This window comes from Camelus ferus, chromosome 7, assembly GCF_009834535.1.
Source record: "Camelus ferus isolate YT-003-E chromosome 7, BCGSAC_Cfer_1.0, whole genome shotgun sequence".
NCBI classification, from domain to species: domain Eukaryota; kingdom Metazoa; phylum Chordata; class Mammalia; order Artiodactyla; family Camelidae; genus Camelus; species Camelus ferus.
The window spans coordinates 62,555,242-62,576,872 of NC_045702.1; the positions used below are offsets into that span (position 1 = coordinate 62,555,242).

The following is a 21,631-nucleotide window of genomic DNA, read 5'->3' on the forward strand; positions in this document are numbered from 1 at the left end:
GACAGGAAGAGCGGCGCGGCGCGGCGCCGAGATGTCCACGCAGGGACCAGGCCGCGGCCGCTGCCCCCTGGAGGCAGGAAGCCGGTTCCGCCCGCTAGGCTCGCCGCACCAGCCCCGGGCCGCCCCGGGCCGCCCCAGGCGCCGCGAGGCGGGGCGCGGCCTGGCCTGGGAGGAGAGCCGAGCCGCCGCCTGAGGAGGCTTCCGGCGATGGGCGGGGCCCGAGTCGCGCTGGCCGGCCCGCCTGACCGGAAGTGCCCCTCCCGGAGTTACTGGGAGCGCGCGGCGGTTCAGCTTGCAGTCCGCTAGGGTGGCAGCTCGCAAACCTTTTGACCACCACTGAAATTTGAACTTCAGAGAAGCAAGGAATGATTTTTTAATTTGAGCGTATCTCTCGCAATATTCGTTGTTTATCTGAATTCAAATTCAACTGGGCGTCTTGTATTTTCATTTGCTACATCTGGCACTCTTACTTAGGACCCCATTACACTCTCTAAAATTATAATTTAGACCCCCCAGATACTTTTGCTTATATGAGTTATATCCACGGACATTTATGTATTAGGAGTTGACACGTATTTTAAAACCTAAGATGCCACGCGTACTGGCAACCAGACCTGGCTGCAGCTCAGTCCCTTGCCTGCATACCGAGGGATTGCCCAACTCAGGGCTGCATGAAGACTTGATCAATTTCCTGGCTTGGCACATATTTACAAGTCAATAAGTGAGGCTTCTCCTCCAAGCAGTAAAGCTATAGTATCACAAAATGCCTGTGCAGATATACTAGAGTGTTAATAGAATAGAGCAGTATGCTGTGAGGATAAATAGGACTACCAGGCAGGGATGGTGACTTGGAGCGGGTAGGGCTGGGAGTCAAGTTGAGAGGTGAGAGAAATGGCTAGGAGAAAAGAAATCAAGATGTCGCCGGCCCAATCCCCTGCTACCTCATGGATACAGGAGCCACAATTGGCCAGGCTAGGGCTCCCTAAGGTGCCAGGGGATGGATCTCAGATCGACATAAGGTGAGAGAGATACCTAGCTTGGACGCAGGAGAAGTGTTCAGTTGGAGAACATAGAGATAGTTTGGTACCTATGGGGATGTCCGAGAAAATTCTGCTGGTGTATGTGTGTGTGTGTGTGTGAGAGAGAGAGAGAGAGAGCGCGCGCGAGCTGTGAACACAGAAATAAATACCTCCCAAGGTTTTAACATTCACAAAGAAAGCTGAGTTCCCCAGGGGATTATCACTGTTAGCATGCAGTCTAATTTGCATGATTTAGGTGCTGCATGGTTCATTAAAACTCTTTTTAAAAAAAGAAGATGCATAAAACATATTACAGGGCTTGTTTCAAAGTTGAGATTCACCACATTTTGGGACTTGGTGCGCATGGGCAGCGTAGGGCTCCTTGCTGACGCACACCCTTGTCCTGTATATCTCAGGGGCACTTGGCTACTGAGTCTTCTTTTGTCTGCCTGTCAAATGAGGGTAATGGGGGGGGGGGAGAGGGAGAGGGAGAGGGGGAGAGGGGGAGAGGGGGAGAGAGGGGGAGAGGGGGAGAGGGGGAGAGAGGGAGAGAGGGAGAGGGGGAGAGAGGGAGAGAGAGAGAGAGAGAGAGAGAGAGAGAGAGAGAGAGCGCGCGCGAGCGCGAGCGCGCGAGCGCGCGAGCGCATTCCTCACCGGGTGATTTGAGGATTCAATGAGCTAGTACATGTGAGGTTTTAAACAACTTTTACATCTGGGAAGTGCCTGATTCAGTGTCAACTCTGAGGCTGGTAAGACAGGAGGAGGCTTTTTTTTTTTGACCAGGCTGGTCAAGTCATTAGCCAGTCATTCACCCCCTCTCCCCCTGACATGTAAACTTGGAAAAAGTGTAATTAACTCAAGATGCCTGTTAACATCGACCAACCAAAGAGAGAGATTGTGGACTGGACAGAGAGAGAGAGGAGTGAGACCTATGGAACTGCAGGAAAGGAGAAAGAGCCAGGGCAGATGTTCTTGCTGAACTTTTCATCTTTCATCCAGGATGGGCATCACGACAGCACCAACTCCTGCTGCAGTCATACCTTTTGTGTGATAACCCCACGGAATTACTTTGTTTTGCATGTGTACCCCATGTTTCCCACCCCATGCCTTGGCTCAGGGTGTTCTATTTGCCTGGAAGATGCTTCTTCTCAGACGTTACACCCAACCCTACCCACCTTCCCAGAATCAGCTCAGGCATCATTTCCTCCAGGAAGCCTCACACCAGAGGTCACATGTTCTTTCTCCACCCAGGCGGCCAAACACTGTTCCTTGTTCTGGCTCTTCCCTCCTTCTCCATTAGGGTAAACCTTGTACCTGTGTCTCCTCCACTGGACTAGGAAAATGTTGAGGAAAGTTTGCTTTTTCCCTCCTTGGGTTTCTTCTACCTCCCCGTGCCTTGCACTCAGTAGGCACGCACTAACTAGCAGTCTAACGAGTGGGTTAATACATCAATCATCCTTTCTCAGATGAATGAACAGTGTGCATTCAGGACAAGTGTCTGCTCCCGTTCCCTTCCTCGCTGCCCACCACCTCGCCATCTGACTTCTCTCACCAAGCAGCCTCAATCAGGTCTCCCCGGCTCCTCACTGGCCTGCATCTCCCTGTACCATGGCGGGGGCACTGACATCGTCATCATGCACCAGAAAAACCAACACCTGCTTGATCATAAACAAGTCGTACTTATTTGAAATAACTGTGCAGGATCCCTGGTGGAGTCTCACAAGCGTCTTCCTTCTGTTTGGGAGAAGATGATGATGACATGGTGAGGAGGGCACCACTTCCTCTGGAAGGCTTTTGCTAAGGCTTCAGGACTCCCTGACATACAATTGGTTTGGAGATGCAGGCACAGGCTTCCTGAGACTCAGCAAAAAGTGCCTCGGCTGTGACCGAATATTATGAGGCTTAGCAGATGGTGTTGACTCAGAACCCCCCTCCTAGGCAGTGGGGTCCCTGGCCCGCCCCATCTTCCAACTGCCACTCCCCTAACTGTCGCTGAGAACTTTGCTACTCAAGACCCTAGTCTGTGCCTGCCTAGCCTTCAGAGACTGCTGGCACTGGAGCCAAGAAAGCTTCTGAGGACCAGGTGAAAGGCTTATTTTGTGAGTCAGGCATCTGCCAACTATAGTTTCATAAGGAAAACTCAGTTGTCTTTGATTTTTGTTTGTTTGGTTTGGGTTTTGAGTGCTTTAAAAATGTTGCTGCTTCTCCCTCTTCTGATTTGCAGGACGTCTAGGGAAGAAATCAACTTGGTTGTTGGAGCATCTTTTCATCCTTCTCAGCTGACTGTGAAGTTAGCTTTCCTTAGAGGAGTTACCAAAAAAGAGAAATATTTCCTTTTCCCTTCAAAATGTAAATATCTATTATAAAAATTCATACCATTCAGAGTGTATTCCTAAACTCTGCTACGTTAGAGATAACCCATTCCTCTGAGGTTGAATAATTAGCCTGTTTTAAATTCTTTGCAGTTACAAACAATGAATGATGTAATGAACTTCTTTATACATGTATGGTTGCCTATTTGTGTGGATATTTTTATCAGATAAATTCCTAAAATTGTAATTGTTGGGTCTCAAGTAATGCACATTGTGAATTTTGATAGATGCTGCCAAATTACTTACCCCAAAACCTTTACACACTTGCCAACTCCCCTGAAGTTATCTCAGGGCTGATTTAGCCGCTGGGCACAGAAGGCATGTTGCCTAGGGCCCACAATAGTTTTAGGGGTCATGAAAAAATTTTAATTTCTCTCTTTTTAAAAAAATTATTTTATTTATTTTGTGGGGTTTTTTTGGGGGGGTAACTAGGTTTATTTATTTACTTTAATGGAGGTACTGGGGATTGAACCCAGGACCTCCTGTGTGCTAAGCACACGTTCTACCTCTGAGCTATACCTCCCAATTTCTTTTAAAATCAGGGGGACAAAATGAATATAATGATGAATACATAATATACAGTGAATCTAGCCTGGATTATATTTTTTATACCAATGCAACCATAAAACATACTTTTTCGTATTTTTTTTATGGAGGTGGGACCCATGAAAGCAAATGTGTGCAGGGTCCCTACAAGTCATAATGTGGCCCTGGCTTATCTGTATCTCCACAACATTGAATCTCTGGGAATTCTCTTCTTAGTTTCTCCTTTTAGTTTTTGCCAGTCTTTTATGCAAAAAAAAAAAAGACATTTCACAATTGTTTTTCTTTGTACTTCTTTGGTTATTTGTGAGGTATCGTCCTAAGCTTATTGACCATTTAAATTTCCTTTATCAATTGCCTGTTTATGTTCTTTTCTCATCTTTCTATTGAGTTGCCCATCTTTTCCTTTGTTGAAAAGGTCTTTTTACAGTATAGCAAATATTGCAAATTTTATTTTCAGATTTTTGCATTTAAGATTTATCAGCATCTTTTTCTGATGACATTTAAAGTGTTCCATACCCCAGATTTGTCCAGCATTTCTTTTATGGTATCATTCTTACAAAGGCTTAACACAAATATTCATTGATATTTCCTTCTATAGCTATTAATATTTATGATAATATCTTTAATTAATCTGCAATCCATTTTTTTTTTGTAAAAGAGGTGAAATAGCTATTAAACTTTGTTTTCCAAGCAGAGCGAACTGTTCCAATAGTATGGGACAATAATTTGAAATGCCACCTTTATCAAATATTAAATTCTTGTATATATGAGTCTAATTCTTGAATCTCTTCCACTCCGTTGATCTTTTGCCCTGCCAGCAGCACATTTTTAATTGTATAGCTTATTATATTTTGATTTCTGATGAAGTAAATCACTACCCCTGCTCCTCCCCATAATATTTCCCTTTCAATTTTTTTTCTTGATTATTCTCACTCATTTACTCTTTCCAATGGGCTTTTGAGTTACATTTTCAAGTACTGGGAAACAAATTTTCAGTAAGTTTGGTAAAATTTAGAGATTAATTTGAGGAGAACAGAGCCTGCCTCTCCAAGGGCGTAGCATTTTGTTCAGACTTTGTTCAGATGCCCTCCCCGGTTGGTCTGTTTGTCCAAGCCCTTGCCGGCTCAGCAGTCCCCTCCAACTCCTCCATGGCTCTCTTTGTGGGACAGGAAGCCAGCAGCAGGGGCTTGCCTGAGTCTTCATGTCCCCAAGGAGTTAATGGGGGCCTTTTCCTTTGCCATTTTCAGTCTATTTGGGACTGGTTTTCTAAGAACTGTGCTCTGCTGCAAAGCACTGTGGTCAAGCCCACCATGATCTCTTACCTGGATTTTTGGTCTCCTTGCTCCCACCTTTGCTGACTCTGGCCCATTCTCCACACTGTGCCTCCTGTAATCTTTCTAGTCCAATCTCTGTGGCCCCCTGTTGGAAAACCGTCAGTGATTCCCCATTGCATTAATGACTCATTGCTGCTGTAACAAATTACTATTAACCGAACACCTTAAGACAACACAAATTTATTATCCTATACTTCTGGAAGTCAGAAGTCCAAAATCAGTTTCACTGGGCTAAAATCAAGGTGTCAGCAGGGCTGCCTTCCTTTCTGGAGGCTCTAGGGAAAAATACATTTCCTTGTTTTTTGCAGCTTCTAGAAGCCTCCTGCATTTCTTGGCTCACCATCCCTCCCTGTACCTTGAAAGACAGCCGCTGTATCACTCTGACCTATGCTTCTCTTGTTATCTCTCCTTCTCTGATTCTAATCTTCCTGCCTCTTATAAGTATGGTCCTAAGGACCCTTGTGATTTGATTGGGCCCGCCCAGATAGTCCAGGATCATAGTCCCACCTCAAAGTTCTTACCTTAATCACATCTGCAACATTCCTTTTGCCATACGAGGTACCATGTTCATAGGTTCAGGGATTAGGATGTGGGCATGTTGGAGGGACCACTATTCTGCCTGCCACAGCCATGGCCATCAGGGTGAACTTGGCTTGCCAGCCTCTCAGTGGTCTGCCCCCGCTACTCCCCTGTCTCACCTCACTCTGCTCTCCCCTTCGAACTCCCTACTCAAGCCACGTGAATTTCCTATAGTTTCTGGAACCTGCCCTCTCTGCTTCCTTCAGCCCTGGTCCAGGCTATTTCCTCTGCCTGAGAAGACCTTTCCCTGCCTCTTCCCCTGACTGACTCCTTCTCATTTTCCAGCCTTGGCTTAAACCTCACTTTCTCTGGAAGCTTTTGACAACCCCTTTCCTCCCTGTATCTTCTTCCAGACTTTATTAGGACCTCTCACAACATCCTCCATTGTTCCTGGCCCTGCTTATGGTGTCTTTTACTTTTGCTTTTATTTCTATTGCCTTGGGAGACTGACGTAGGAAAACATTTATATTCCTTTTTATATTATTGCTTGTTTGATTACCTTCCCTCCTAAAATGTAAGTTCTTTGAGGGCAAAGGTACCTAGGGCAGCTCCACAAAAGAGGGAGCTTATTAAATCCTGGCTGAGTCAGTCTATTAACATATTGATTTAATAACAGAATGCAAGTGATTTTACCCTATAGGCCTCACATTAAAAGTGTTTGTTCATTATTCATTCAACAAATATTTACTGAGCACTGACTTGGCTCAATACTGAGCCAAAGGAGTTAAAATTAAGGGAAAAAAATCATCTAATGTTATGATGATGCTAAGGTTGTAGTGGTACGATCACAAGGACCTGAATAACAATTCTCCCGCCTCCAGGAAACTGGACTTGGAGGTCAGTGAACCAATAGACTTCAGTTCTGGAGATCATCAACATCTGGTTCAGAAAGCAGCAGACAGTCACACCCAGAGCAAATCTGGTCGGTCCTACACAGCTTCACCTTCACCTGGGTCACGAGAAGCCGGTGGGAATCCACACTCAAAGGCCAAAGAGCGAGAGGATACCTATGTGGTACAAATATCAGAAGAGACCACCCCAGAACACAGCGATCCTTTACCCAGCCCTTTCTCAGAAGCAGCTGTCCGCAGAGGTGAGAAGAAAGAAATAATCTTTTTGGACGAGAAAAGCAAATATTCTCTTAAAATATTTCCACAGAGGGGACTGTAGGATTTAATTTTGCTTTAGTTTCCCCCCTCCCCATGCTTCACCATGAAACTTGACGTAAGGCTGCAATAACAGATGGGCCCTGATTTGTCCAGGGCATTCATAAATTCGTAATGCACATAATATGGTGAGTAACTTGTGGTTTTCTTAGGAAGTAGGAATTAGTCATTGAATGTAGAATGTTCTTACTTACACACAGAGTGTTAAACACAGAGTGTTAAAGTGCTTAAGTTTTAAAGAATATTAATTCAGAGCTCCACATATCAATTCTGTATAGGAAATACATTTAGCAGTGAATAACAAAAGCCTAAAAAACTGTGGCTTAAATAAATGAGAATTTTTTTTTCTTTCATGAAATATGAAGTTGGAAGGTAGGCAATACTAGGCAAATACTGTTTGTCCCCAGTGACCACTCTGCCACCCTTAGGCCTTCTTAGGACCTGGACAACTTGAAGGTGGCCTATGAGCTTTGAATCGCATTGCTGTCTCCCTGTGGCCGTGACGCTCCCTCTAGTGGCTGGAAAGATGCTGTCAGGAGCTCTTAGCTGGTGGCTGAGGCTGCAGTGGCCATGAGGACTCCCTGACATGGCTGGCAGTTCCTGTTGGTTGTTGGCTTTCCTCTTGTGTCTTGAGCTTCTCATCACATGGAGCTGGGTCCCAGGAAGAAGTGTATCAGGTGGACAAGCCCCAGTGTGTAAGCAGTTTATCAAGCCTCTGCTTGCTTCACACATACTAATGTCTCTCACTGGCCAACACAATTTGCACGGCCAAGACCTGCACCAAGGTGGGAGGGCACTACACGTGCTTTGCCTATTTTAAATTCTTATTTGTCTTCTTGTTATTGGATTGTAAGGGTTCTTTATGTATTAGGTCCCTTTTCAGATACATGATATGCAAATATTTTCTCCCAGTTCGTGGGCTTTCTTTCACTTTCCTGATGGTGTCATTGGAAGCACAAAGCTTTTACTTTTGACGGAATCCAACTTTTTTTTCCTTGCTTGCATTTTAGGTGTCATATATGAAAAAAATCATTGCCTAATCCATGCTCACCAAGACTGATACCTAAGCTTTCTTCTAAGAATTGTATTTCTTATGTTTATGTCCATGGTCTCTTTTTAACTAATTAATTAATTTTTATGTATGTATGATATGAGGAAGGGGTCCAAATTCATCCTTTTGTAGGTGGATGTCCAGTTGTCCCAGCACAATTTGTTGAAAAGAATTTTCTTTCTCCATTCAATTGTTCTAGTACACTTGTTAAAAATCAATTGACCACAAATGTAAGGGATTATTTTTGGACTCTTAATTCCATTTCTTTGATCTATATGCCTAGTCTTATAAGGTTGGGCCACATTTAATATTTATTTAATTTTTAGTCCCTGATACATAGTAGATGTGAATTTAATGTTAACTAAGTGGGTATTTTAGTGTAGGCAACACACCTTTGGATATATATGTTCTGGCATTTTGATGAAGATAGTCCCATACCTTTGTTGTCACACTTCCAATGCACAGAAACCACCCAGCAAAAGGACACAGTTGACAATCCTGTAAATCAACTTTAAGCAACTTCCTTCCTTCCTCCTTTCTTCCTTTCTTTCCTTCATCCCTTTTAAAATTGGGATAGGGCCACAAAGAAGTAAATTGTCATCACCAGCGCCATATTCAGAGGGCTCAGGACACACCTGTAGTCAGGTGGAAGTAGGCAAACAGAGATGCCAACACAGTCTGCACTTGGCTTTGGCATGCTGTTCACTTGGAACTCCTTGGTTGTGCTTACAAGGCGTCAGGTTATCTAGTTTCTGCATAAGTAGGAGGGAAGGGAGTGGCTAAAGGCAGGTAGGCTGGAGAGAAAAGCGGTGAAGAAGCTCTGCATGCTCCCTGCAGCCCAAGTCCCTCTGCACCAGTCCCTGGGGCAACGCTGGGCTCCATCTACAAAGCGGGGTAGCTGGATTCCTAACGATGGGCCTGCCACATTCTGAGACTTTCAGATCACTTTTGGTCCTAAGGAGAATTGGGGGTGCATAGGACAGAATTAAACCCCTGAGTTTATCTTTGAAATTTTGAAACTTTCACGGAGAAACCTTCAGATGTCCAATAAAACACCTCTAACAATCTGGACTGAGAATTTTCAAGAGTTCTGCAGAGCTGTATTATTGTCACCCCATTGGCTGGCTCTAAACTAGCACTCCCTTCTCCCTCCTCAAAAAAGGCAGAGGAAACGTTTCTTTCATTAAGCATCAAAAAGAGGTAATTCCATTTATATTTTTTCTTTGAATGTTGCTTCATAAAAATAATATTTCTGTCTCCTCAGCTTTCATTGTAAAAGTGTTCCTCCTCCTGTCAGTGCAATTGCTGGTGACTGGGGCAATCATCAGCATGTTTATTTTCTGGTGAGTCTTCATTACTGATGTAAATTAAATATTAAATTGTCCACGTTAGTTCTCACTGATTTAATTTTGATCATTAAAATATTATCTATTTTTCCTTAATCATTCATAGGATATAACATTTCTATAGCTTTGTTTTTCTCAGGCAACTCTTAGACCAAGGTATTGGTAACATTTCTAGAGTTTAACTTCCTAAGCCAAGAACTTTTTTCCTTACTCTTATTTTGAGCACTATTTTCTTTTTTTGTTTTTCCCAAGCTATTTCCACAGATAAAACTGGATAATGGGGAAAAGGTGAGATTATGGAGGGCTTGGAGGCTGGAACACTGTTAAATGCAGAAATTATTTCAAGGACTAGGGTCTATCACGGCTTAAACCCCTTCTTTGAAACTCTGTATCTATAAACAAACACGTGAGAATGTCATTACTTTTGCTTTGTATACATTTCAATCTCTATTTTTTTAATAAAAACTTTTACTAGGACATTTGCATTTATCCTAATTTGACCTGCAACTTATGACTGTACTTTTTAAAGTACTATTTTAAGCACCAAGATACTATTATATATTTCCCTGTTTCATTTTCCATCTGTCTTTCTCAGCCGTTTAGGGTTTCCCCCCTTTCTTCTCATGAGATTAACTTCTCCTTAGATATTATGCTAATTAGCAAAATAAACTACTTATTGTGTAAATTTTTATTAATTATTTTTTAACCAGTCAGGCTTTAAGAAATTGGGTGATCAAGAATGCCTGGTTCACTTATGCACTTTTGTAAGTATTATTGGATTAAATTTAAAGTGTTGTTGTTTTTTTTTTTACTAGCTATGGATTGATATTCTTTATTAAAAATTAGGTGAAAGTATAACATTATTGAAATGACAAAATTATAGAGCTGGAAAACAAGCAAATGAGTTGCCAGGAGTTAGGGTTTTGTGTGTGTGTGTGTGTTACCATAAAGGGGTGGCATGACATTTTAATGATGAGACAGTTACACATTTTGATTATGGAGCCAGTTACACGGCCCTACACACAGATCCGTGTCGGCGCAGTGCTCTGACGCAGCATTACACATACACCAGCTGCACCAGTGTCACATTCCTCGTAAATATGTAAAGTGGGGGGAGTGCTGAGTAAAGGGTACAGGCCCTCTGTTCCTTTGCAATTTCCTGTGAATCTACAATTATTTCAAAATAAAAAAGTTGAAAAAAGAACTCACAAGCTATCTGTGGATGACAATGAGGAAAGTTAGTTTTAAAAGCCAAAAAAAAGAGGTAAAGGTAATAATCTACATTTTTGTGTACTTTATAATAATCATTATAAGATAATACATCTATCTATCTATCTACCTACCTACCTATATCATATGATCTAATCACTGGAAGCAAATAACATATGGCTTTAAATTATCCCCAGGCCAGTATTTTTTGTTGTATTTTTTGTACTTGCTTGCTGTGGGAAACTCCGCCGTCAGGTGCCTGCGAATTACATTCTCCTGGGATTATTTGTAAGTAAACCTTGTTAGCAGCTGTTGTCACCTCTGAAATACATTTTCATCAGATTGCTGAATTCATTTCTTTTATTGTGTAAAATCTTCCTGTGGAATAATACAGATAGAAATTATTTGTGAGACATTGTCTTGGTTGAATTCTGAATTCATAAACTTACTTATGAGATGGAATCCACAATCCACACCCTTTTGTAAGCGAGAGAATTCAGGGACCCTGGGCTCCTCCTCTGTGCCAGCAGTCTTGCCTTTGAGGGGACACACACACAGACACACACACGGGGGTTTCCACTTCTGAGTCTTGGCTGCATTTCAGGAGCAGTTAACCTCACTGCCACTGCATCTCTTGTCAGACACAATAAACACATTTTGTTACGGAGAACAGGTTCCACATTTAGTTCACAAATTTGTGTGCAAGAAATGTAATTTTTAAAAATTTTTGTGAAATGTATTTTATTTCTATTTCAAGTCTCCTGACGCTATTTTAATTGAGGTTTCTGTTTATTAATGTTTACACCAGTCCTGCCAAACCTCTCACCTCCTGGAGGCAGTGGACTTTCTGAAACTCACTGATAATAAGCATTTGCTCCTCTTGGGAAAATCCAGGACGGCCATAGTGTGACTCAGTGCATTGGCGGATGATTCTTTCTGGGGGAGTTTGTGTTTGCTCCCACGAATTGCTGACCATCCTTCCCTATGAAGATTTACTTACCAATTGATTTATTTCTCACCTGATTCCATATCAAAGTTGAGGTAACTGATAAAAAATAACCACAATATAAGGATATGGGATAAATTAGTGGGGAAATCTGGTAGAAGGAAAAATAAGCATAGGAAAATAAAGCCAGAGGCAAGATTAGCGCACAAAATGCACAGTCCTGTGCACTTGAGTGTGATGAACCTAGATTTGGATCTGCGCCTCCTGGTGGTCAGAGCAAGCAAGGACACATGGCCAAGGATGAGAGTCTAAGCATCCTTACCAGGCAGGGGCCAGTGTGATTTGTATGTTGGGAAGAATAGCTTTCTTCTGACCCTGGAGAAGACTGGTTCTCTGATGCCCACATTTGGGCATTTCTTCGGCTGCCAGAGCATTAAGGGATCTTTCTTAGCTGGTATGGGTACCCTGCTCATTGCCCAGGTAAACAAGGGGAGTCTCCCAGTTCCTACACTTAAAGTATGGACCACAGTCAGGAGGGGTGGGTGCTAAAAACCAGACAGAGAAAGAGAGGTACTTGGAGTCCTGGGGCAGAGACAATGGGATGGGAAGAGGTATTTTTCTAGAAATTTTTGTATTTTTTGTTTTAAAATTTCAGAGGTTTTAATGTTTAAATAAGAAGAGATCAAAGTTATTGTTAATATCAAAGAAAGCTCTCATCTCTGAGGTTTTGTTGTTTATCTCTAAGCAGGTAACAGCTTAAGGGAAAAATTATAAAAGGCAAGATTGGAAGCAAGCATGTTATTAAAATATCATGTGTATGTGGAATAAATGCACTTTTTTTTTTCTTAATGGAAATAAAGACAGCTTACTTTGGCATGTTGAACAAAGCAGAGAATCAGGCAATTACCTACCTGGTTTGGGAAATCCAGAGAGGCAATCCGGGACTCCCAGGACTCCAGTTCTTTTCTAGTCTCCATCCTGGATATGGCTGGCCAGCTGGAGAAGTTCAAAGCTGCTCTGCAGTTGCACTGCAGATAGGCTGTGTCCTCAGTTTTACTCCTGGAGACTAGAAGTTTCTTTCCTGGCTCTTGCCATGGACCAGAGGGTTAGTGAGTCTCTGCATTTGCCTCTGACAGAGCATCCTGAGGAATGTCCTTAGGCCCTGCAGCTGCTGCTGATTGTAGTTCTCACTGGCCTTTTGGCTGCCCTGGAGACTGACTGTGGGCCTGGACACATCCTCATTGCCTTTTTAGTAATCCTCTGGCTTGACTGCCTTCTGGTGCTCAGCCCTTGCCTCTCTCCCATACTGCTCCATGCCTGGCTCCATTTAGACCATGGGAACCCTCCAGCCCCAATGCAGTCCCCATACAGCCCCAGTGCAGCCCTCCTCTGAGCCCTGGATTGACAACTACCTGTGCAGCTCTACGCTCTGTAGGTAAGTGCCCTCCAGCCCCATCCCTTGGTACTAAGATCTCAAATCCTCATCCCACGTCTGAGATTTGAAGTATTTTATTCTCACCTAAGCACTATGGGAAAGGTGAGTACTGAAACTGTTGGTGATGCATTAGTAGGGATAGCATATTCTGCTCTGATATAATGTTAAGATTCTGTGTGGATGGATTTATTTGATTAATGACAATATGGTCTACAGATAAACCTTTTACCTTGGTTTCCACATTTCTAGTGAATACATATTTAATTCACTAAATATGTTGAAAGTTACTATTATGTCCTAAGAAATTTTTAGTCATAAAAGAATTTTTTCTTGTCAGTCTTAGGGAGAATGTTAAGGAAATGTTTAGTTCCACTCTTTGCTTCCCATATTCAATAGCCTGTAGCTTTGTGTGCTAGGATTATGCATATTCCCGCTAGCTCCCCAGACCCTGCCAAAACGCACACATCTCACACCACCTCCTCTGGATTCTGGCCCTTGAGAATCAGCCTTCTAATTTATCATGAATTTTGTTTTTAGACAATTCTTCAAGGTCTGATGCTAGGAACCGTGTCAGTGTAAGTCTTTGATACACATTTTTTTGTGTGTGTGCTTTTTCTTGAATATTACGTGAGCAATAACCACTGTCTCTGGCTTTAGTTTCTATAATGCCGAGGAAGTGTTATGGGCGACGGGAACAACTGCTCTGGTGACATTATCACTCACTTTATTTGCTCTTCAGACAAAAGTACGTATTACTGAAGCAGATTCCTGTCCTAAGGGAGTGTGTAAATATGTTCCTTTACCCCTCCTGACCCATTCTGCTCCCTCCTCCCTCCTGCTCTCTGCTTTAGGGGGTGGGGGACCTCACCTATGCGCAGTCCTCACCATCTGGCTTCTGGCTTTCCTAGTAACCACGTTAAAAAAAAAAAAGGAAACAGGTGAAATTAATTTTAATAATGCACTTTATTTAACCCAATATATGTGAAGTGTTATTTCAACATGTAATCAGTATAACAAAAATATTAATGAGGTATTTTACATTCTTTTTTCCGAACTCAAATCCAGTGTGTATTTTATACTTATAGCACATCTCGGTGCAGACTAGCTGCATTTCCAGTGCTCAGTAGCCACGTGTACTGAAAGCACAGTTCTAGTCAAACTCTCTTAGCAAGCATGAGAGTCACCCGGAGAGCTTGTAAAATGCAGATTGCTGAGCTCCACTCCTGGAGTTGCTGCTTCAGAACGTCTGGGGTGGGGCCCAACAATGTACGTTTTTCAGGCGCTGCTAATGCTTCTGGCCTGAGAAACAAGCTCGGTGACCTGGTACTTTGGTTTATTCTCTTTAAGGGTAGGGAGCAAGGGGGGAAATAGACCAATTAGGAAAACACCCTTGCAAGAAAATATCCTGAATTTGAGGATCTTCTTTTGCTTCCTAATCTGATTTTTTTTCAGGCCAAAAGATGAATATTTCCCTTTCTCTAGAAAATTCTAATCTCCCCGAGGCTGATTTGGTTACTGATTTATAGAAGCAAAACCAAAAAGCATATTAACAAATTTTAAGATTAAAAAAGAATAATTAACAGTAATTTTTGAAAGCTTAGTGTATATATATATATATATGTGTGTGTGTGTTTTATTAAAATACATACATACAAATGTGAAAAAGGTACCCAGTTAACATCGTGGTCTATTTAATTCCATTAATGTATTCTATGCAAATGTTTTAAGAATATGAATAATTATGATCATACTATACATACAAATTTACATCCTACTTATTCAATGTACCTTTCTTATTAGGGAAAATCTCATACAAATACAAACAATAGAATAGTTTAATGAACTCCCATATGCCCATTACCTAGTTTCAAAAATTATGAGTTTGTAGCTCCTGTTATTTCATCCATATCCTACTTTTTTCTCCCTCCTGAGGCAATACAACACTTTATGTAGCATTTTTCAGTGCCTGGGACTAACGGATTTCCACAGTTCTCTAAACTAGGCAGAATGAATTATTAGCAAATAGGCCAGTTCCTGTCTGTGGGGTACACGATGCACCTGTAAACGTCTTGAAGTTCCTTATGGATGATAATCAGGTTGTTTTCTGTTGTTCAATGTCTCCTCAGTGGGATTTCACCTTGCTAAATGGAATGCTGTTTGCTTTACTCTTCGTGCTTATAATCTACGGAATTCTTTTAATCTTCATACGATCGTATGTAAGTGGGGTCTCCTTTGCAAACCTCAGAGAACTGTTAGAAACACAGGCTGACGTGCCAATTGTGTTAGTCTGGATCCTCTCTCCACCCCACATGGCACCGTTCAGGGACGGAGTCTGGAGCAAATGTGGAGAGGCAGGAGCATAGGGTCTGGCCCCGTGGTCTGGCTGTGAGTGGCCCTTGTGTGGAGACCCTGTTGGAGGCTGGGTCCATTGAGGACTGGCCTGGGGCTTGTGACTATTTGACTAGAGCCTCAGGGCCAACTTGGTCCTACTGCTGAATCAAAGAGTTACTGTGGCAACAAGTGGACTTGCCATGGTCTTCAGACATAAAACCAACACCTCTGCCTGGATTGGTTTAGTTTCATGAACAACTACGTAAGGCTTACATAACTGAGGAGGTAACATCTATATTTTAGAGATAAACTCAATGACATCACAAAGACATGTCTTAAAAGGCCACAGCTTCCCACTTGTTATTACTGACAGTAGCAGGTGGTGCTGTATTTATTAGGTGGGTTCCGTAGGTCTTTGCCATACCACTTAGGAGCAGTTAAGAAACTATGTTTCCTACTAGATATATGAATCCTAGTTCCCAGTCTAAACTTCCTTTCACAAATAATCAACAATATATAATCTTTAAATGGAAGACTGACAGAACCTTGTCCTAAGTAGGCATGCTATGAGACTCTGGCAATTTGGAATTCTTCAGACTCCAATTGTCAGCTGTCTTCTCACTCCTGGCTCAGTCCGGGAATACTGCATCCCACACTGTGTCACTGCCCTCTGAGTTCCCTCCTTCCCCCAAATGCTCCCCTGGCTAGCAGAGTTCTCCCCACCCCTCTACGACCAGCTCTCGCATCCTGAAGAGTGAAGGCCATTATTCTTCTCAGATATTATACACCACTTCCTTATCCTCTTCCTGTATACAGCCAAACACTCTGGCATTTAGACCAATTTGTCGCATATTATGATCAGTGCTCTTTGGGTTGCAAGAAACACATACCACTCAGACTAGCTCAAGGCAAAGACCCAGAGACTCTCATGGAACTCCTGGGTGGGAAGAAGAGCCAGAATTCACAGGCATGGAAATGCCACCTCCCTTTCTTGAACTCGGTGGATTGGCCATCTCTGCTTGTGAAGGAATAGCTCCAGCACTAGCTAAGGGTGCAACTGCTGCCTGGATCCCTCTGTCCTGGGAACTGACTTCTGACTGGCCTCGTGCATCTGTTTGATCCTGGTTATATATAAGAGGCTCCTCATCCATTGAGAGATTTGCTGCTATTGGAGTGATGTCTTCCACCACTCTTCAGTCAGCTCTAGCAAGGGTGTCTGAGGGTCACGGTGTTCCCAGAGCTGAAGGGAGGGCAGATTCTCGAGAAGAGCCACGTGGATGGGGCAAAAAGGGAAACGTACCTAGTACCTTCCACTTGCCCTTCCGTGCATGAGATGTTTAGCACTTACTTGATGAACCTTGTTTGACGTATGTAAGGCTAGTTTTCACTTGCTTGCTGAATGGAATTGAGTGGATGCTATTGACCGACTATGTTCAAGAAAGGATTAATTACCCCCATAGCTTTGATTTTCTTCATATTAAGTCCTTGTCTGACAGCAATGACCTAAGTGACCCCTTGCATTGTTCCAAATATTGATCTTAATGTGCAATTGTTTCCTTTCTTTTCGCAGTGGTTGCATCTATTGTATGCTGGACTTGGAACTGTGGTCTTCTCACTGGTAAGTCCATTTCTCCCTCTCTTTGCCAGAGTATGGAATGTGTACTGATGGGGCCTTAAGCCCTTCTGCTGGGCCGGGAGTCAAGTGGAGTCAGTAATTCACTGGAAAGCCCTCCAGGCAACTTGCTCCTTCGTCTCTTTTTTCTTCCTCCTCCTCTTCCTTCTCTTTATTTTTTATAATGACAATTCTTTTTAAAGCAGTTTTTGGTTCACAGTAAAACTGAAAGGAAGGTACAGATACTCCATATACTCCAGCATCGTACATGCATGGCTTCCCTCATTATCAATATCCCCCACCAAAGTGGTGTATTTATTACAATTGATTAACCTACACTGGACACATCATAATAACCAGAAGTCCATAATTTACATTAGTGTTCACTCTTGGTGTTATACATTCTATGGGTTTGGACAAATGTATAATGATATATATATCCAGCGTTGTAATATCATACAGAGTATTTTCACTGCTCTAAAATTCCTCTGTACTCTGTTGTTCCCACCCCTGCCAACCACTGATCTTTTTACGGTTTCCAAGTTTTGCCTTTTCCAGAATGTCATAGAGTTGGAATCATGCAGTTTGTAGGCTTTTCAGATTGGCTTCTTTTACTTAGTATGTACACTTAAGATTCCTCCATGTCTTTTCAAGGCTTGATAGCTAGTTTTTAGCACTGAATAATATTCCATCATCTGGATGTACCACAGTTAATTTATTCATTCACCTGCTGAGGGGCATCTTGTTTGCTCTCACGTTTTTGCAATAATGAATAAAGCTGCTATACACATGCATGTGCAGGTTTTTGTGTGGACATGAGATTCAGCTAGATACTAAGGAGCATGATCACCGGATCATATGGTAAGAGTATGTTTAGCTTTGTAAGAAACTGCCAGATTGTATTCCAAAATGGTTGTAACATTGTGCACACCCACTAGCAACGTATGAGAGTTTCCATTGCTCCACATCCTCACCAGCATTTGGTGGTGTCAGTGTTCCAGATCTTGGCTATTCTAATAGGTGTGTAGTGGTATTTTATTGTTATTTTAATTTGCATTTCCCTGATGACATATGATGTACAGCATCTTTTCATATGCTTACTTGCCAACTGTATATCTTCTTTGGTGAGGTGGCTGTTAAGTTCTTTGGCCCATTTTGTAATCAAGTTGTTAGTTTTCTTATTGTTGAGTTTTAAGAGTTCCTTGCATATATAGGATAACAGTCCTTTATCAGATGTGTCTTTTGCAAATATTTCCTCCCAGTCTGTGGTTTGTATTCTCATTCTCTTCACATGGTCTTTCACAGAGCAGAACATTTTAATAAAGTCTAGCTTATCCAGTCTTTCTCTCATAGATAGTATTTTTGGTGTCCTATCTGAAAAATCATCACCATACCCAAGGTCATCTAAGTTTTCTCCTGTGCTATTTTCTAGTTTTATGTTTTACATTTAAGTCTATGATTCATTATGAGTCACTTTTGTAAATGGTGTAAGGTCTGTGTCTAGAGTGACTTTTTTGGCATGCAGATGTCCAGCTGCTTGAGTATCATTTGTTGAAGAGGCTATATGTGCTCTACTGTATCGCCTTTGCTCTTTTGTCAAAGACCAGTTGGCTATATTTATGTGGGTCTCTTTCTAGTTCTCTAATCTGTTCTGCTGCTCTACTTGTTTAGTCCTTTCAGCAATAGCAAACTGTCTTGATTACTGTAGCTTTATAGTAAGTCTTGTGGTTGGGTAGCATCAGTCCTTCAACTTTGTTCTTCTCCTTTAGTATTGTATTGGCTATTCTGGGTCTTTTGCCTCTCCATATAAACTGTCAATATCCACAAAAGAACTTGCTAGCATTCTGATTGGGTTTATATTGAATCTGTAGATTAAGTTGGGAAGAACTGACATTTTGGCAATACTGAGACTTCCTATCCATAAACATGGAATGTCTCTCCATTTATTTAGTTCTTCCTTGATCTCATTCATCAGAGCTGTCTAGTTTTCTTCATATAGTTCTTGTACATATATTGTTAGATTTATATGTAAGTATTTAATATTTTCAATGCTAATATAAATGATATAGTGTTTTTAATTTCCAATTTCATTTATTCATTATTGCACAGAGGAAAGCAATCGAGTGTTGTATAGTAATCTTGTATCCTACAACCTTGCTATAATTGCTTATTAGTTCCAGAATTTTTTGTTGTTGATTCTTTCAAATTTTCTACATAGATGATCATGTCATCTGCAAACAAAGGGGTTTATTTCTTCCTTCCCAATTTGTATACTGTTCATTTCCTTTCCTTGCCATATTGCATTAGCAAGAATCTTCAGTATGATGTTGAAATGGAGGGGACATCCTTACCTTGTTCCTGTTCTTAATGGGAAAGCTTCAAGACTTGCTCCTCCTTAAAAGATCATATTAAAAATCATCACCCTCAGGAGAGTTGGGTAGTCTTCCTAATCTATGAAAACATTATTTTTCTTGAAATATACAACATTTAAGAAGAGAATGAAGAATTATTTATAAGCTTTGCAACTAATTTGTGGTAGAGGTATAGTTTCTATTCTTTCAAACCAGTTTCTAGTCTAATAAAATAGAAACTTCTTACAGGAAACTGGCAGAGGCCATTGCTATTGCATCTGGGGATTTATTTCACTCTATTTAGTCCCATCTCTTGCTGCCACATCTTTAAAATAATTTTAAGGAACACTGTATTATAAAAGTAATACATACAAATGTTTAAAAATTCAAACAACACACATTTTTATGAAATAGAAACCAGAATCTCCCTTGTATCCCTCTTCCCCAGAGGTAACCACTGTTAACAGTTTCTTGTGAGACCTTTCAAAATTTACACATATATAGCCACAAATTTACTCTCTGCAGTATACTTATTGATGCTTAAATAATTTTTCCAGATTATTTAGGACACTTATTTGATACAACTGTACAATTTTAGCTAATTCTTCTTTCTTTTCTTTAAGTATTTGGTGATGGATGTACAGCTGATGGTGGGAGGGCGCCACCATCATTCCAACCTGGACCCTGAAGAGTATGTGTTTGCTGCCCTGAACATCTACATGGACATAATCAACCTCTTCCTTTTTATTTTGCAACTGGTTGGACTGGGACGGTAGTCATAAAGCCAAGGCTGGCTTGTGCAGAAAAAAGGGAAGGAGGGATGCCTGTGAAGTGTTGCCGGGCTCAGACGTGCAGAGGTTACCAATCCATAAGCCCTTTTATTTAAAAAAAATTTTTTAAATACTTAATTTTTTTTGTCAAGTGAAAGCAAGCATTCAGTAGATGGTAGCTGTAGCTGTTATATGTTTTTAGTTCCATTGTCACATTGCAAAACTTTCTGGCAGACACTTCTGATCTTTATAAATTCAAAAGATGAGCACAAAATTACATACTTAAAAACATTTGTAAGATGCACATTACTTTGTTGAGGTTTTCCAGGCACTATTTAAAGCTGTAAACATCTCTCTACATGAATAAAATTGATTACAGAAACCTACATTTACTCCATTCTCTTCTCTTCATTTGGACATTCTGTGGGAATATTTTGGCACCTGACTTTAAAAAATAATTTTCTTTTTTAAAAGAGTAAGATAAATCAAAGAGTTCTGCTTTTCTCTTAGATTCCAGAGTCAGACCGGAGAAGTGAATTCTATCATGAGCAATCTCTTTGCTTCTGTCTCGAGCAATCTCTTTGCTTCTATCTCAAACCATCTATTTGCTCCCAGGGAAGACTTTGGAGTCTAAACCACTTCAATGTCTGGCATGAAGATACATGAAGGGGCTGTTTCCAGCATAAGTGAGTTGTGCGGGGGGGGGGGGGAGAATGGGGGAGTTAGATGGACTCTTCTGGTCTCCCTAGATTTATCATAGATCTTTATTTCCAGATTTAACTGAACATACAGATCTCAAGTAAGATGTATGGACTTAAGTACAAGTACTATAGTCACATACACCTGACTTTCTGATTACCTGTTGTTTCAGATTAGCCATGTCACCATTAATTTAGTAGTTTCTTATTGTGTTTATGATCTCTTACTACTACCAACAAAGTCCTGAAGTCTGAAACATGAGCAAATAGAAAAGAAAGGGACTTTCAATAACCCAGCAAAAAATCTGGGAGGAGGACCTTCTAAAGCTTCTGGGTCAGCATATCTTAAACATCACCATGTTATATGGACATCTGCTGAAGGCTTTGGTACGAAAGTCATGGTGAATTAATTCCATGCAAGAAAGCAAATTCAGCCGGGATGCTTGAGGTTTTGTATATTCTTTTGGCATCAAGATAACCTTCCTGCATATAATAGGGATATGCTGGCCAACTTCTTTCTTCACTGAAGTTTCTGCTGTCCCTGTACCACATTAGGCACTTCTTTATCTCAGCAATGTCCCAACCACACACAGCAGCCCACTGTGAGTCTACTGTATGTGCCACCACATAGCAGTGGTGACTTGGTGACTCGGTTAAAACAAATTCTAACGCTTCTATGACAATCTTTTGACTTTTACATTTAGTAAGGACTCTGAGCGAGACATACCTTTTAGAATCAGTCTATCAAACAAGTAGATTAATTTGTTCTCAATGTTAGAAATTCATCTTTTGAGAAGAGAGTCCACGATTTGAAAATCTGTCAGGAGTGGTCCCAAATCCAATGATGGGTACACATTTGTAAATCA

The 21,631-nt window shown here is 41.4% G+C and overlaps 1 protein-coding gene across 1 annotated transcript; it reads left to right on the forward strand.

Moving 5' to 3' along the window:
* The first annotated feature begins 1,602 nt into the window (after positions 1-1,602).
* On the forward strand, positions 1,603-20,415 carry LOC102516335 (protein lifeguard 2). The gene is given in 10 exon segments (XM_032484023.1): positions 1,603-3,368; positions 6,672-6,943; positions 9,332-9,414; positions 10,128-10,177; positions 10,820-10,910; positions 13,541-13,578; positions 13,661-13,748; positions 15,130-15,219; positions 16,905-16,952; positions 19,921-20,415. Coding segments are annotated over 10 exon segments (915 nt in total). The 5' UTR covers positions 1,603-3,366; the 3' UTR covers positions 20,074-20,415.
* Positions 20,416-21,631: the final 1,216 nt, after the last annotated feature.